Source organism: Vigna angularis, chromosome 10 (genome assembly GCF_016808095.1).
Source record: "Vigna angularis cultivar LongXiaoDou No.4 chromosome 10, ASM1680809v1, whole genome shotgun sequence".
NCBI lineage: Eukaryota > Viridiplantae > Streptophyta > Magnoliopsida > Fabales > Fabaceae > Vigna > Vigna angularis.
Window position 1 is genome coordinate 23,694,114 of NC_068979.1, and position 18,221 is coordinate 23,712,334.

At 30.7% G+C, this 18,221-nt stretch overlaps 2 protein-coding genes across 5 annotated transcripts; one reads left to right on the forward strand and one right to left on the reverse strand.

The window, feature by feature from the left end:
- Positions 1 to 12,678: 12,678 nt before the first annotated feature.
- Positions 12,679 to 13,551, reverse strand: LOC108322488 (uncharacterized). Its single transcript, XM_017554610.2, has one exon. It carries the CDS (start codon positions 13,500 to 13,502, stop codon positions 12,921 to 12,923), a length of 582 nt encoding a protein of 193 aa, XP_017410099.1. The 5' UTR covers positions 13,503 to 13,551; the 3' UTR covers positions 12,679 to 12,920.
- On the forward strand, positions 13,532 to 17,567 carry LOC108322487 (binding partner of ACD11 1). 4 transcript variants are annotated; one of them, XM_052869178.1, is made up of 5 exons: positions 13,532 to 13,718; positions 14,009 to 14,140; positions 15,631 to 15,706; positions 16,693 to 16,806; positions 16,903 to 17,567. In XM_052869178.1, the coding sequence occupies exons 2-5, from the start codon at positions 14,025 to 14,027 to the stop codon at positions 17,329 to 17,331; spliced, it is 735 nt and encodes a 244-aa protein (XP_052725138.1). In that variant the 5' UTR covers positions 13,532 to 13,718; positions 14,009 to 14,024; the 3' UTR covers positions 17,332 to 17,567. The 4 variants fall into 4 exon arrangements, with proteins under 4 accessions (XP_052725138.1, XP_052725139.1, XP_052725140.1 ...); XM_052869179.1 differs by having other exon boundaries at positions 13,713 to 13,731; XM_052869180.1 differs by lacking the exon at positions 13,532 to 13,718 and adding an exon at positions 13,817 to 13,835.
- The last annotated feature ends 654 nt before the right edge of the window (positions 17,568 to 18,221 follow it).

The following is an 18,221-nucleotide window of genomic DNA, read 5'->3' on the forward strand; positions in this document are numbered from 1 at the left end:
CAATGAAATAAATAAAATAAATAAAAGAAAAATCAACTACTACCCAAACTTTTTAATGTGGAAAATCTTGATATGGTCGAAAAATCTATTGTCTATAATAATAATAATTAATAGGTAGATCATAAGTTCTTTTGGAGTTTCTATGAATCTAAAAAGAATATCCCATAATATGATAATAACACAAGAAACCAATGAGTATTTTATTAAACAACAAATAAAACCTGAAAATATAAGATGAAGATTAAAATATTTTCTTCGAACTAGCTTAAGGTTTACACAAGATAAACTGGTTGTTCTTTTCTTCTTGTTGTTCTCTCTCTGCTAGTTTCTTTCCTTTTCTCACTAGAAACTTAGTTTTTGTCTTCTGATCTCCCAGTGTGTTTCCCTCCTAAAATACATGTGCAAAAAGTTATACTATTAAATGCACAATAAGCTAAAAGTATATAAATAAAAATACCTATTTATTTTTTCTTAATGAAGTTTATGTGAGTCCAATAGATTTATAATACTTTTTTTCTCTCTTTATAGTCTTTTTAAGTTGGCTTTAGTGAACATATTATTAACTTTGTAACATCTTAATTGAAATTTAGACGTTGTTTGTCTGATTTTATTTTTCAGCTAATATCAACAACAATTTCATTTAAATTAAAGTTAATTGTAATTACTTTGTTATCATTACCAAAGTTAGTTTTATATGATCAATCATAAATCAATTTATTTTCAAGTTGCTATTAATTAGAGTTTTCTTTACAAATATCAATTATCAATAGTTAAGTCAAAACTATTTATCGATTAAAGTTTGTTAAGATTTGGATTAATGTTAAGAGATTGTTTTCTTTTAATGTCAACAAAGTTCATGATAACTATCTTATTTAACAAATGTAAAGTATCTTATTTAAACAAAACACTTAAAAATAAAACTAATTTAACTTTAATGTTTAAACTATGTAACATAGCCTTTGAAAAGGATATGTTTTAACCTAAACAAAAGAATCTTATATGTCATATGAAGAGTAAGAAGAGTTGAAAGGATGATGATGATACGGGGGATTCTGCAAGAGACCAAACCTAGTGGTAGGTATTTGACAACATTAATGAAAGTGTTGTGATAAACTGAGAAAACAAATTCAGAAATTTCCAGGAAGGTGTCTGGAAATGGGATGGCAGAAGTAATTCCAATTGGAATGGGAAACCCTAGTTCATTGTGATGGGACCCACCTACACTCCTACATGTAGCTGCTTTAGTGGATTTTAATTATGGTGAAGCAAAGAATGGAAGTACATTTCAACAAGTTGTGGTGCAATGGTTACACACACTTCATGCAATGCAATCTCAAACAAAGCAAGAAAGAAAGAAAGAAAGAATGAATGTCTCATTGTAGGAGCTGGACCTTATGATTGCACCCTTTTTCAGGACCCTTTCATAAAATTTGTCAGATCATACAACTATATCATTCAATTCAATTCATTATTCATTTCTTTTTCTTCTCTTTTTAAAGCCTATTTTAGCTGAACTCCATGTCTGCCAAATTAATCATTCCCTTCTACATCCTCATGGGACCCCCACCTCCTTTTTCTTCACCTTATACATTATTTTTTTTTCTAAAGAATATATGGAATTATTTACCTTTATAAATAACTATAGTTTTTAGTTTTCTTTAAAGAAATAATATATTTATAAATGTTATTTGTTCTTTCAATGTGGAAAATGAAAACTTTCTATGCCAAAACTCTTTAGTTGATTTGTCGAAGAATTGTAGATGTTCAAACAAAGGTTCATCTCCAAGATTCTTTGACGTCATAAATAAAAGCTTTTTTTAGATAATATAAATAAAAAATACATGTTAAGTGAATACTTCAATGATATCGCCATGTATATTTGTAAATTTTCATGACATTATATAAAATGATTAAGTAACTAAATATATCTATAAGTAATTAGTAATAAGTATAACTATATATCGATTTTCAGTTTATTTAAGTGAGTACTCGATGGTTGTTAGCTAAAATAAGAAAAGGGTAATTACATTTATAAATTTGTCTTTAAATAAATTAAATTAATATTTGAAAAATGTAATTAATTTAGTAAACTTTGTTCAATATAATTCTTTCTAAAAACAATCATACCTTGCAATTATCATGACATGAAGGAATATTTGCAAAAAAAAAATCTCAATTTTTTTAGCATAAAGGAAGCACGAAAAAAATTATTTATAGTTCAATGAGTTAGGAGAAACTCATAAAAAGAATTTAACGTAGATAATGAGAATATTGCTGAATTTACCCATTTTATTTATATAACACATTTGTTTTGAATAATTGGTGAACGAGAATTAATTGCTGAATTGTATAGAATTATTTTAGAAGGTAGTGTTTTTTTTAAAAAAAAAAATAGTTTGAAAAGTGTGCAACTGAGAGAGAGTATAATTTTAAGAGAGTAAAAGATAATTTAAGTTTGAGAAATTATATCTGTGCAGTGAATGAATTATACAGCTAAGAAATGGAAGAGAAAAATGTGAAACATAGTAAATAATGTAATAGAGAATAAAAATACAAAAAGTATTGACGCATACATTTTTATATATTAATAACACATATTTATTAGGTTGAATTGACAATTTTGTCATTATTTTTATGAATATGTATTCAAGTTCTATTCAAATATTTTATAACATGTAAGATCACAATCTGTTTTTATTGAAACTAATTATTGTTATGTATTGACTATTTTGTCCTTATTACTTTATTTATTTTATCTATTTTATTTAAAAAAGTTTTTTTATTTTGCTTTTAAAGATATGCTATAAAGAGTGCCTATTGACACGTCTTTTACCATTCGTTTTTCAATTATTCTTATATTTATATTTTTTTAAAATATCCTAATCAGAAAGTTGTATATATGGGTACGTACATTTCGAATTCTAAAGGTCTAGATAAAAGTATAGTAATTAATTATAAATATAAAAGTCATTGTAATTGATTTTTTATTTCTTTTTATATATTTTTTGGATCATATTGAGAGTCCGTTATTTATTTATTTTTATATATTATTAATGAAAACCCATGTTCTATGTTTAAGTGTGTTCATTTTTTATATAATAAAAAATAATAAAATTATTATTATTATTATAAATTAAATATACATATTTTTCATAATTTTATTGTAAATAATTTTTATTTAGTTTGTAGATAGTTTTATAATTAAAAAGTAATAGTTAAGTTTAAAAAGTAGTTAAATTAAAGGAATCAATTAGATTTAAAAAAAACGGTAATTTAAAGAGTAAAATTTATAAAATAATTATTTTAATATAAAAAATTATGTAAAAGATAAAATTGAAAAACAAATATAAATAGGGAAATTTCGTTTATATACATAGATATAGTTTACGCTTCAGTTTGACTTATCATTGAAATGCATTAGGTTTAACTTAAAATGTGTATATGAAGAACTTCAATTAATTTTAAACCATAATCCTTTAAACTTTTAAATTGAGTTAATTTAAATATATAAAGAAGACGAGTTTTAAGAAAAATAGAAATATTTTTACATAAAAAATAGAACTAATTCATCACTTACAAATTGACTCTAATATTTAGGGTTTAACATTCTATTTAAGTTAATTTTTTTTATGTTGTGTGCACTTTGGACATCTTGGTAATTTACATGTGACAACTTAATACACATCAAAATTTTAGAATAAGTTTTAATGAGTATGATAGAAGAAAAAAAATGTGTACTTTACACATAAAACTCTATTGGTCATAATTATATAATTATAAGATTGAATCGATAATATGACCTACTTAGGATCGAAATATTGACGTTTATTGTGAGGTCGATAACGATGTTTTAAGATAAATTATTAGTTTTTTAAACTTTCAATTGGAGATTGATTGTCATTTTCCTTAAACTTTCATTAGGTGGATTTATATTCATATCGCGTCTAATAGTCTCATATCGCTTAGGTTATTAAGTTTGTAAATTGATGAATTATCAGAGACTTCAAAATGAATAAACTCATTGTATTTCATACTTTTAAGTACCAAAACAAATTCCAGTACATCATTTGTTGCATTCTAAGTGTTCATTAGCAATTTTGAATAATTAGAAATTGTTTTCATACATATTTTCTGCCTTAGTTTTAGTCTCATACATTAAAATATCATTCCATTCTTTAGGTTAGTTTTAATTTTTTTGCAGTACTTATTTTTTCATTTTAATTCTCCCCAAACTTAAATCTGGGATAGAACTAGACCAATTTCTATTTTGACATCGAATTTCCTTGTATTGATACCCTAGTTAGCCCTACACTACAAAAAGAGAAAACTAGGATTTTGCTTAAACTCAATTGTGACAAAGGCTTTAACACATATTTTTCCTTGACAACATTTCACTAAGCCAATTTGTCTGGAAAAAAAACAACTTAGTGGAGTGGGAGTGTAAATGAAAAAATGTTAAATGATTTCATACATTAGATCACACATTTCTAATTATTGGTTTCTTTTGATTGATTTACTAGAGTTTTCGATCTACTTAGCTTTGCATTATGAGTCTTTTTGCTGTCTTTAAAAAGGTATAACTAGATCCTTGGTCTTATTTTATTTTGACATTGTATCTTCTGTTTTGAAAAATTTTCAATTTCTTTAAGCTTTTTGAATTCAATTGATACCTCAATCTTGATTTTTTGTTTTCTAGGTTTATTTTTGTTTTCAAATTTACTATTATGAGCTTATGTGTTTAGACCTCCCTTAGATCTATAGTAGGCTCAACAGAAGTTGCAAGGCGACAACAGGAGCTCTTCTTTGAATGATAATAACTCTTAAATCCATTTTGACCTTGTTACATACATACACGTTGACTTTCCTTTGAATGATCATGCAACTAATACAAATAATGCTTTTAATAATAACACTCATGCAACTCATTTTTGACATGGTTGTTGAGATTTATTTTGGTCTTGATAATATTGGTGCAATTTTGTTTGATGAATGTGAGATAATTTCACCTACTACTAATGATTCAAGATTTCCTATTCAATTTACAAGCTTTCAATCCTTTACATTGGATGAAGAGTTGTTGGTGCTACAACAAAGTGCCATAAAAGAGAAATTCATCACTGAAGTGGGCAAATTGGCCAGATTAATTGAGCATAGGAGATCGTGTTGAAGAGTAATTTCCAATTACTTTGTTATTTTTACCTTTGATTTAGATTTAAAGATGTTGATTTAGGTTCGGGGTCAAGGTCTCATTTGTTACCAATGAGGAGCATTGCTATCTTGAAAATAATGATTTTGATGATGTTATAAAGTGAAGAATAAGAAGACTTCTGTTGTATGAGTTTAAAAGCATTTCTGCATAAGAGAAGACATCAAGACCGAACGGTAGACTTCATGACCGAGCGGTGAGCACTGAACGGTAGACTTCATGACCAAGACCAAGCAGTCAGGACACGAGCAGTCATGACCAAGAACTTAGGACCGAGCGGTAAAGTTATGACCAAGACCAAGTAGTGGAAGGCATGACCGTGACCGAACGGTCGTATCAAATTAAGGTTGAACGGTCACTCAGCAGTTGAAGGCCGAACGACATATAATAGATAAAGGCCGAACACTGTTCATGGCCAAATACAGCTAGAAGACCGAACGGTCGATAAAGATCAAACACAGTTCAGGACCGAACCAAGTTGAACATTGACGAAACTCAGTAATACCAAACGGTCACTAACACTGGCCGAACACAAGGTGAAGACCGAACAGTGTCAAACTCAAACCGAATGGTAGAAGGAGGTGAAGAACTGGAACCGATCGGTTGAAGAATAAATATTCTAAATTATTCCAAGTCTCGTAGATAATAGATTATCACTTATAATAATCGATTATCACTGGCAATTGTAATGCATCTCTTTAGTTTCGAACCAGTAGGCTATATATACCTTTGCCAAACACTTTAGAAAAAAATCTAAGTCATTTGAGGATACAGTGTGATTTGAGGAAGTTCTCAAGTGTTAGTTCATTGCTCTTGTCAAGTCTTGTGAATAGGAGAAGCTCGCGCTTTGTGTGTCAAAGGTCGGAGCGGTTCTCTTCAAGTTGGCAGAGCTGTTTTCTTCCGGTTCGTTGGTCGAAGAAAGATATTTGTTGCACTGTTCCGTTTCGTCTGTCGAAAGAAAGTGTTTGCTGCTTGCTTCCGGTTCGTTTGTCGAAGGAAGTTTCCTTCTGGTTCGTTTGTCGAAAGAAGGTTTTATCATTCTTATTTCATTCACTATATTGTAATATGTAAAACTGTTTTTAGTGAAAAAGTTAATCATTATTCATAGTGATTAACGACTGGACGTAGAATCTTTTGATTCGAACCAGGATAAAAATCATTTGTGTGATTTTTTCTACTCTCTGCACTCTTTACATTTTCTGCACATCAACTGTTTGATAAAACGTTTAAGAGAAAATTAAAGGAACCACTTTTAAATCGGTATCGTACTCTGATTTTATATTTTCGCTATGCAAAATCGGTACCGGTTGTTACAACATCATTAACATTCAATAGTAATTTTAAATCAACCATATGTCTTACACATATCTAGCTAGAAATTAAAAAATAAAGTACTTAATTAATGTAATTTAAGTAAAAAATGAGGATGACATCATTCATTAACTAACCTTCGTGTCTTCGTGATAAATATAAGAGACAGTATTATTTTACTTTATTATTTTACTTTTTCTGCCACCTTAATGCTCACCTTAAATTGTTAGTTGCTATATAAGGCAAGACTGCCCTCGTTGTAAAAGTTGTTGATTTTTTCTAATTCTTTCATCTATAATTTTCAATATATGGAGGGAAGAAACATATACTTATGTGAAGAATAAAAAAATTCATTTAGAAGACACACTAACATTATTGGTAGCTAGTGTTGGAAACGTCACCGAAAAGGATGTTGGAATCAGAAAGGATGGTGGCACTAGAGAAATGTTGAACATGGAGGACTTATGCTGGGTTGACAACCTTTTGTATAATGTTTATGAACTTGTTAATAAGAGTGTCCTATCCAACATTACATGTCAACATGCACTTAAAAATACTGCTTAACAATATCAATAACTAAACATTTCAAAAGGAGGCCAGTCAAGTATGAAGAAAAACGAATTAAAGATGTATTAATTCGTCGCCCCATTTCTATGAAATTCCTCATACATAAAAAATTATTGTCAAACATACTATGCTTGTTGTTTGGAATTCTTTTTATCTACTAAGTTCCAAAAGAAACCATGTATTTAAACAAAATTTCATAGAAAATTATTGACAAAAAACAAAAATGATAACAATCTATGTGAGAGATAACCATAACTCATTATAGAAAGTGACCTACTAGATTGCGGAAAAAGCGAGATCAATCTACTTAAAAATTCTCATCTTAAAAATATTTGTAAATAATTATTGAATTAATTACAAAAAGTATTTCATAAAACCAATTTTGAGTAAATTAACGTAAGCATTTTCCTTGTGTACATTTAGTTAAGATATTTTTCAAGAAATAAGTACTTATTTATCGTTTTTTAAGAAAACTAATAAATAATTGATTAACTTGTACAATAAATTCAATTATATAAAAAAACTATAATGTTTGTACTAGTAAATTTATTTATGCTGGCCAAATCTTAGAAAAGATTTGAGATGAAAGGTTTGTTGGGTTCTAATTATAATAAATAAGATGGGGTAAAGGCTTGAATTGAGGTGTCACATGTCATTATGGTGTTCTTGCATGCACAACCTTTCACCATAGAAAATCATTGTTAATATTTGATATAATAAATATGATTATTACTAACTTATAACCAATAAATTAGGAAGAAAAAACAAAGAATATGAAGATTGAGTGTTAAAGTGGGGAAGTAGGATGTGAGAATAATGACAAATTCTTAATTGAAAAATGAAAGGAAAAAAGTGTGAAAGAATGACACTTTCCTAAGAATGGATGTGAAATTCAATCATGCCCTACATACTTAACATCGTCTAATAACAACAACCGTAATGAATGCCACCGACGATAATCACAAACACATCAAAGTCTTTCCATTTTTAAGTTTTCAAAATTAAAAACACTTGTTTATCCATCTGGTTTCAAAAAAAGGAGAAGAATTACAAACATATAAGTTTAAGTTTTATATTAATTAGAGATTAAAAGTTAAATATAGTTCAAAAATCTATAAATTTACTATTTTAAAGTTTTAGATTATAAACGAGGTCAATTTATTTATAAGTTTGATTTATATTAATTTTATTATATGTTTTAAATAAATTTTGATAAAAAAATGTATTTTAATTAGAGATGTCAAAATATATCAATTCTATCTTTTTAAACCTGTAAACCTGGTCAGATCTTCAAAAACAGGTCGGATTACTCATACTAAATTATTAAACTATCATTCAGATAAAAGAGTTATTGTGAACTACATTTAAATAATTTATTTCTTATTTGAATGTGACATCTTACATTTGAATTTTTCAAAATATATTAAAAGTGTTCCTCTAGTAGGAATAATTAAAGAAATAATATCTTAACAAACTTTATTTTATATGCAACTAATTAATAATTTTACTATGATAATATAATAATATACCATTTAAAAATTGTATTTTTAATTTGAGTATTCTATCATCATCATCATATTATTATTATAGCAAGTGGTTAGTAGTTATACATTAAAATATCGTTAGTTAAAAAATTATCTGCACATACAACGAAATAGATTTTCATTTAAAAACATACTGCATAATCAAATACTAGAAACAAAATACACCAGTTACAATATTGAATACTTTTTAATCATCAATTAAATTATAAGCTACTGATTAAAAAATGTTTATTATTTAGACAAAAAAAAAACTACTTTAAATCTTATTGCTTATGGAGAATAATGGAAACATAATAATAGTTCTATTATATTTCCATCATTCTTACTTCTCACGAAACTCACAAAACGTGCTTTTCGGCTTGTGAAAAAACTTGTTTCTTTCAAAACTTTGGTGGCTTCTACATTATTCTTTACATCTAAATCAATGTTAAGCAATAGGTTCAAATTGCTTTTGCCTAATCAATATAGTTTGGCCTTTTCAATAGTTTTTCTTAAGGTATACTATAATTACGTTATATGAATTCTAAAATATATACCTTATTTTCATTTTTAATTAGATTTATTTAAATTTTAGTTTTTCAAAATAAGTTAACGTAACTTGTTGCAAGATAAAAAATAATTAAAATCTATTTGAAGAACGGATCTAGTCCATACTAATAATATTTTGAATGATGAAATAAATTTGAGGCTTTTACTTCCTGCACTCCCGCCGTGCATCCTCGTAATTTTCTAAATTACAATTTTGCTCTTAGTAAAACTGACTTCCGTATCACATGTTTTGAAAAAATAAATTCAAAATATTTTCAAAATTTTCAGAATAAGATTTTAAGAATAAACTTTCCAAAATAGAATTTCTAAAATGCATGAAATACATTTTAGAATAAGCTTTTCAGAATAGAATTATCGAAACAAACTTTCCAAAATATATTTCTTACCTCAATTTTCAGTTGAGTATTACTTCTTATATCCTATTACTTCCGAAATATATTTTCCGGAACCCAATAAATACTTTCGAAAATTATTTTAGCAATCACTCCGGAAAAATCTTCCCATAGCTTTTTTTGATGGAGCGAGGAAGAAATTTGATAGGGTGTAGGAAGTAATTTCCTTTTCAGTTGTGTTGTCATATTGGGCTATTTTATAATAGATTGCAGCCTGCAAGATGGGTACTTCACACCAACAATAAATCTGACTTTTTCTTCCTTCACTCTCGTAGTTTCTAACTGCACCATCTTGATTTTAAAAACCATAGTTTATACGTTTTTGGAAATCTTTTAGGACATAATTTCTACAATAGGATTTTTAGAATAAATTTTCGGAAATAAGGTTTTGAAAACATATACCTTTTGGAATAATTGTTTTAAACAAACTTTCCAAATTATATATATTGTTTCAAAATGAGTTTTTCAGAACGAATTGTTTTTCAAAGTAAACTCTCTTCTTTTTTCCTCAGTAGCCAATGGCAGAGATGTAATGATGATGGCATAATAGAGGTGTTATGCAATAAGAAGGGTACTTTAGTATTTTTCTATCAGTAACAGTGCACTTAGTGATAGTGAGGTGCGGGGAAAATGCCATAAATCCGAAATCAATGAATCACTTGAGGGTGTATCAAATTTTATGAACAAATCTTTTCAGGGAATTTCACTCTACCTCCAAGGATTTCATCCTACCTCCAAAATTTTTTGAAATACCTATAATGTCTTTCATTAAGACGTGATTAATTTATAATTTTTAATAAATGCAGAAGAATCTTTTGACCATATCATTTTTTAACTAGATTCTCGTTCTCCATTAAAATATCTGGCTTTCTCTCATATCACAAGTTCTCTCTTCTTCACACCAAGCTTTCTCCACCAAGCTTTTCCCATCTTCTTCATTTTCTCATCTCTCTCCACAGATCCACATATCACGTTGTACTTGTTCGAGATCAACTTTTTCTTCTTGTTGGAGATCACGTTCTGGTTGTTGGGTGTTGCTGCATCTGTTTAACTTCCTTTTCATTGATATTCGTTGTTGTATTAGGATTTGTATGTAGAAGGTTTGGAAGGTTTGGACGAGAGAAAGAAAAGACATTTGTATATACAAGTTGTGAAAACAGTTAATCGGATCAGAAAACGCGAGCAGACACAAATTGGATTTCAAAAACTGATTTGGCCTTCATCGGATATTGACATATGTACATGTTTTCGGATTTTGATATCCGAGAGGGTATGCATCGAATTGTCAAATTCAATTAAGATTTAGAGCTTTCAAATGGACCATGCACCTATTTGACATGAAAAACTTCAAACAAAATCACTCTTTCAACTCCAATGTCAACGGCGAAAACAACAACACTAAGGAGCACCTCCACTACACTTCTCCAACGGAAAATATCTCTCAAATATCTCTTAAAACTCTTTCAATGCAACGAGAATGGGAAGTCGAAAATGGAAGACCACGAATTACACACGAGAAAACACAAAATTACGAGAAAGCACAAAATGAAAGAAGTAAAGGAAAAAAGTGAAGAAGTGCATGAATAATAACTATAAAACATTTTATTAAATAAGTTTGTTACTCATTTAATTTTTACCAAACCTCATTGTTCATAATGAGAAATTTAAAACTTGGAAGTATAGGATAAAACCCTGAAAATCCCATCTTTTTAATATCTTCGTCAAATAAAACCCAGCTATATTTGGATCCATATAGAGGCTTCATAGCCATCCAACTTAAACAAACATTTAGGAAAATTAAGAAGTGGAGGATAATATTTCATTTTCATATCTTTAACTTTTCAGCAGAAAAAGGAAAACAGTTTCATCTCTCATTATATTTTAATTACACGGGACGAGGTCAAATCTGCAGAATCATTTTTTTACTCTTCTGTTGTCAGCTGTATTTATTTTCAGTTTCTACTTTTAATAAAAATATTTATAGATTTCTAGTCTCTGTTAATTTCCGCACACAATTTTAAATTTCCAAGGATTATAAGTAAATTAATGAGAATAATTTTTCAAGATCATCTTTATCCATTATATATAGTAAGTCGTTTTTAATTCTTTTTATTATTTGGAGCTTCATTCACAGTCTAACAGCAGTGGGAAAATTTGGGTTCGGACTTTCGCATATAAAATTCTCTTAAATTTGAAATCGGATTTTATAAAGAAAGAAACTTTTAGAATAAACTGAGGTCAAACAGTAGATAACTTAAAATTAAAAATTTCGTGATTATACAATAAAAATAAGATTAAATATATTTTTAATCATTAAATTTTAATATAAAATTAGAATTTATTTTTATCTAAAATAAATAATTGCTTTAAAATTGTTCGACATTTCCAATTTACATTTCCGATTTATATTTTTAATTTATATTTAAATTATTTATATTATTTAATACATTCGAGCTCAAATATCAATTTCAAATATTAATCTGATAAATCATTTAACATAAAATAAATTAATATTATTGAATTAAGTGAATTATAATTTTTTATTTTTAAGTTTTGAGATCAAAATATATAAAAAAAATTATTTATTAATAAATTTTTTTTCATGTTATGCTAAGTAAGATTGTTTTCAAATTAGAATTAAAGTTAAGATGTCTTAGGTGAGACCCATATGGAGGAGTGATGACGTCAAATTGAATGAAGACGGGGGTCATGCCAAGTTGTGTAGACGAAACGAAGGTTAGGCTAAGTTGGTATGAACTCATGTTAGAGAAAGTGGTATGAATCTCATGTTAAATTGGACTCCCAATCATTAAAGGTAAAGTCATTAAGATCCAAATCATCAAATTAGATGAAGTTAGGTCCAAGCATATTAGACTAGATCATATTCATATTAAATTGAACGAGATGAGATTGAGTTAGATCAAACCCATTGTTATTTTGGTTTATACTAGGCATGTTAGGTTGGGTCTGAAATAGTCCAAGAGTCAACCCAACTTTACAATTAAGTTCAGAATTAAAAGTTAATTAAATATTTATCATTAATATGAAATATTTAAGAATTAATTTACAATTTAAAATATTTTTAAGAGCCTATATAATCCTCAAAAGTATTAATTAAAATCTTATTTTAATGTTATGATTAAATACACTTTAACCCTCCGAGCTCCAATCAACATTTCTACTCTCATTCATCTTCTCTATGCCATTTTTCTCTTGATATTTTTGCAAATAACCTCAATTTGACAGAAGAAAATGAAATAGAAATTTACATTTAAGTATAGAAAGAGGGATAGTGCAGCAGAAGAAGGCGTATAAGAAAGAAAGAAGGAAAGAATAGAAGAAGTAGGGAAACTAAAAACCTTTGGGTCCACTTTCCTTCAAAACTTGGGATTTCTGCGCCATTTCCAGGCAGTACTTCGCGATCTCTCTAAACTTAGGGACACTCCTAAGGTCCACCTTCGTTCCGTCCTTCAGGGTTATGATAACATCACCCCACTCTCCGATCAAACGTGGCACCACCTGCACGTCCTTTACCACGCTGTACCCAAAGTCGCTTCGATCCTCACCCGTCAGCCCCGAGATCACCGTCACCCTCAGGTTGGTGAACCTGTACCGCAGGTACATGGCGCGTGACACTGCCGCTAGGGTTAGGGGGAGCCAGAAGAGGGTGAATCCCAGAAGAAGGTTCGCCACTAGGTCTCCGTAGTGGGCCCCGCCGTCGAAGAATATGGTCTCGCCGGAGGTGGGGGGACTGGTGGGGGTGGCGGTAGTGCGGGGGTTGTTAGTGGGGGAGGACACGTGAAGGCGCGTGAGTCGACGGTGGGACTTGGAGAAGAGTGGGAAGAGGGGAAGGGAGCAGGATTGGTTGCTGCAGGCGGCGGCGGTGGTCGTGGTAGCAGCGGCGGGTGGCGAGAGGAGGGGAATGGATGCCATGTGTGTTGGAATGGGAAATGAGTGTAATTAATTATGTTATCCGTTTAGAAGCGTAGAGTTTTTGAGTGGCAGGTAATGGGTTTTTTTTGGGTGGAAAGAGGAGTGGGACCACCTTTTCCTAAGCGGCACTGATTTAGCCACGTGGCGGATCGTTAACCAATTGCTGTTATTGGTGGAGGCCCAATACTCATAGTGGGCTCTGACGAAAACTTTGAGGCAATTGCTTCCTGTATCTCCTCAAATTTCAACTTGCACCCATCAAGTCTATGAAATATCTTCAGACACTTTCTCATATTCAATAAATAATCTCGTCTTTAGATAAATTTTACAAGTGTAATTGGTCAACTTTATGATTATAAAACTTAAATTAAAATGTGATTAAGTGATAATAATATTAATAAATTTTATTGAAACCTTCGTTAATTCACTTCCTTTTTAAGTGGCCGTTTTCCTTTTTATTTTAATCTTCTGGAATGTTCTAGTTCATTGTTTCCTTGTTGTTTCAGAACACAGCTGAGAAACATGAGTTCTGGAGGGTACGCTGTAGAGGTTACGGGCCTCTCTCCGAACGTCACTGACAAGGATGTCCGTGACTTCTTTGCTTTCTCTGGTGTCATTGAGACTGTTGAAATTATCAGGTAAGTTTTTAATTTAAGCGATTCTTTCTCCTTAGAAAATTATAACTTTGTTTTGAATTGCGTTATTCTTTATTGATGATATTGATTTTATTAAGTTTCATGGCATAACTCAGATTGTTGTACTGTTTGATTGTAATTGTTGACTCGTCATAGCTGTGAATCCGAATTAAGAGAAACTATAAAAACTTTAATTGTTGTCGGTTCACAAACCAAAGGTGGACAAGGCTAAGGCGGTTTCCACTTGGTTGTGCGGAGCAAAGTAAGGATTCAGTATAGAGGTGATTAGGTATGTGTTGGTTGTTATCTGCAAAAGCTCCGACTATAAGGGGAAAATTGAGGATTAAATTTATACCTAGTTTTGGCAGGAATAGTCGTTAAGCCTATATAGTGAACACGGCCTATGTAAGGGTATAACTTCGGTGAACCAGCTATTTGGATTTTGCAAGAGTAAAAAAATTGTTGAAAGTAAAGAGTTTAAGGAAAGAAAAGCTACATGGGAATTTTATCGAATACTTGGTATGCTAGAGAAAAGGGGTTGATAAACTGAATTTCCCGTCTTTGTGCAAAAAGCTTAAACTGAATTTCCTTCAAAATTAAACTGAAAGGTAAAGATCCAGTGGAAAAAAGGCATAAAACTATACTTGTAAAATGTGGAAAGTATTTATTGCAATCTTGATCAAATTGCACCAAAATACTGCTGAAAAGCAAGTATAAGTGTCGCTTCTTGCCAAAATGTGAGTTTCAGCTCTGAGATCAGTCGTAATGCATACCCTGTTAAGCAGGAGTAGTTTTGAAGGAAAAAGTTGCCAGACCTTGTATAGGAGTAGTTTTGGTGGGAAAAGTCATTAAACCTTATATAGGAGTAGTTCTGGAGGGTTAGATCCATACCTAGCTGGCCGATCTGTCTTGTATAGGAATAGTCTAGGTGGAAGTGTTATTATGACATTATAGCCGATATATTGCATGTGGTCTGCATATGTCAGCTTTGTGACGTCGGTCCTATGCATGTTAACTTTGTGAATGGTTCCAAAGTCCAAGGCCGAATGAGTTCTCAACATGGAACTGGCATGATTGATTTCAGCATTCTTCCCTTCCAAGGCCAGCTTGCATGCTGATGAAGGCAGAGAATGATAGGCCGGAGGCTAGTGCACCACAAATTGTTTGTTTGAACTTTATTTTATATCTGTAATTTCTCGGCTTAACTGGACATTTATAAAATTGGCCTGGAAACAAATTTCAATGAGACGTTTTGGATATGAATATAAATATCCATTTGGTATTTATGAATTTGTTAACTCTAGAAAGCTTTTTCATGAAGGAATCATTTATTTTTCCTGCCAGGGAAAGAGGATTGATCATTTATGTTTGGTAGTGTCTGTTTTAGCAATCTAAATGAAATTACCAAGTTTTGTATTTTATCACATTTGTTTGAGATATTATTTTTTTGCTATTTAAAGTTTAATCTGATGGCTGGGTATTGCTGAGTACAGGTCTGGTGATTATGCTTGTACTGCTTATGTGACGTTCGAAGATGCATATTCACAAGAAACTGCATGCTTGCTCAGCGTGAGTATTTAACAAACTCATGTCCAGAATACTTGTTATCGACACTGGAATGGTCACGTACTCGACTAGTTATTAAATTACCTCAGTGATAAGTTTCGTAATATGTTCTTTGTAAAATGATTTCAAATTTATGAAAATGAACATTGTCACTTGATGTGTTGGAAAATGCCTTGGTTATTCAGCTAAAGATGTTTCTAAATAATTAACTGTAAATAGACAGAGTCTTTACGTGATGTTATTGTGCTTTTTTTCAAAAATTTCAGTTATATTTTAGCTCTACATGAAGAACAGTGACATGCTTGTAATGGTGTGCTTGCAATTATGATAGGTTCTTGGGTCAAGAAAGACCAAGAACTATCCAGGTGCAAAAGTAAAACACACTCACAACACCAGAAAAGATGAAAAGAATGGTATATTTCCTCTGTAATGTTCTCAACTGTACAACCTCCAAAAGGGGGCTTAATCCCTCCTCCACAGGATATGAATTGTCCTGTCTATACAACACTCAAAATGTTAGCTACCCCCCTTACCGAAATATACAACCCTTATATAGGTTGCTCTACTCTCCCCCAACCGACTAACTACTACCCTCTGCATTCGAACCAATGCATCACCCCTTACTCACAGTAGTTAACTAACTCCCCAACCGTCTAAGTTCTCTCTCTTCTCTTATAGACTCTTAGTGTCCTATCAAATTATCAATTACAGCCTTCTATATTTCTGCTTGTTCATATTTTCTCAGTTTAATTTTTATCTGTGCTTCTATATGACACTGGAATCAGTTATTGTCGAATGTCTTACTTACAGGTGCTTTAATCTGTAACCATGCCTCCTAATATAACAGCTGAATAACTGCATAGTTGACTAACTGAATGTAATGAACTAATCATTCAATTGTAAATAGCATGCTGTTATACATCAAGTAACATCAGCCTAGTGAGCAGTGTCTAATAATTTGTGCCTTTCTTACTAATATGTTCTGTTAGGGAGCCACTATTTTAGATCAACGCATATGCATAACACGCTGGGGGCATTATGAAAATGAGTTTGACTTTTGGAACCAGCCCTCTTACAGTCACGGGGACGAGGCTGCTTCAACTGTATGTATATATATTTCTCTCAATCTCTAAATTGCTAATTATCATAACTTTCTGCTCGTGATGTGACATTCTATATGTCTACATTTTCTGTTTCAGACACCACAGAGCAGTCAATTTGTTTCCTCTGCTGGAGAAGCAGTCACCATGACCCAAGAAGTAGTAAAGACCATGCTAGCAAAGGGATATGTTCTCAGCAAGGATGCGCTAGCTAAGGCTAAAGATTTTGACGAGTCTCATCAGGTTTCTGCCACTGCAACAGCAAAGGTTTCTGAACTGAGCCAGAGAATTGGCCTCACAGATAAGATATCTGCTGGTATTGGAGCTGTTAAATCTGTGGATCAGAGATATAATGTCTCTGAAACAACCATTGCGGCAGCATCCACGGCGGGAAGATCGGTAGCGGCGGCTGCAAACACTTTAGTAAACAGCAGCTATTTTTCAAAAGGTGCTTTGTGGGTGTCAGGTGCTCTAAGTAGAGCTGCTGAAGTTGCTTCTGATTTGGGTACTCGCAGGGATAGACAGTAAATAAAGCATGAAAATATTAAACACTCTGTTGTAGATATGTCTGCCTCTGCTAAATGCCTGGTGAAACTTCATTTAGTAATATTGTTGCACTTCTACAGTGCCTAACTCCTGTTCAAATAAATTTCTTTGTAAACACTTGTAGAAGAAAGCTAAAATGCTGTGAGTTTCCCTTATAAGCTAAAATCGTCTTATGTACTCATTTTTACATAGAAGTTTTTCCTTTATCTTTTTTAAAATTTAAAGTAGGCAAGTTAATTTTAATTTATCAGAATTTATTGAAAAATTTATCTTAACAGGAACATAGTGCATGTAATTATGAATAAACGTAGTATATGCTAAGACAGGATTGGACTATGAAACCTGCGCTGTTTTGACCATTGAATCTCGATTCTAACTTTACAGTAAACCACGGTAGTAGTCAATAAGGGTTAAGATGATTATGATTTGTTGGGATAAAAGGATATAACTTTTCTATTGTTTTATATTAATTTATTACTCATTATATATATAGACACACATGGCATACAAGATAGAAAATCACAATTAAATAATTACATGATACTAATTATAGCTACATCTCACGTATAAACCTTTATCTATTGTAAATTCATTTTAAGAAATAAAAAGAAGTTATTTTTTAAATATCTGTCCGAAGTAATTTTCTACTTATTCTGCTTGGTGTTTAATAATTTTCATCATCCAAACTAGCAACCTGAGTAGTTCTGATTAAATTGGTCTGATTAGTCCGATTATAGTCTCAATGAATAAAAATATGCAAAGTGTTCTTAAAAGTAGAATTTATATAATGATAATTGAAAAATATTTGGGTTTAGAATATTTCTTTTCTATGGTATTTCGACAAAACTCTACCGCCTACATTGGTGCATATT

Excerpts from the sequence above, each read along its gene's own strand:
- LOC108322488 (XM_017554610.2), bottom strand. The coding sequence starts at position 13,502 with ATGGCATCCATTCCCCTCCTCTCGCCACCCGCCGCTGCTACCACGACC.
- LOC108322487 (XM_052869178.1), top strand. The coding sequence starts at position 14,025 with ATGAGTTCTGGAGGGTACGCTGTAGAGGTTACGGGCCTCTCTCCGAAC. Across the intron at positions 14,141-15,630 it reads GAGACTGTTGAAATTATCAG|GTCTGGTGATTATGCTTGTA; the intron begins GTAAGTTTTTAA and ends TGCTGAGTACAG. Across the intron at positions 16,807-16,902 it reads GGGACGAGGCTGCTTCAACT|ACACCACAGAGCAGTCAATT; the intron begins GTATGTATATAT and ends TTTCTGTTTCAG.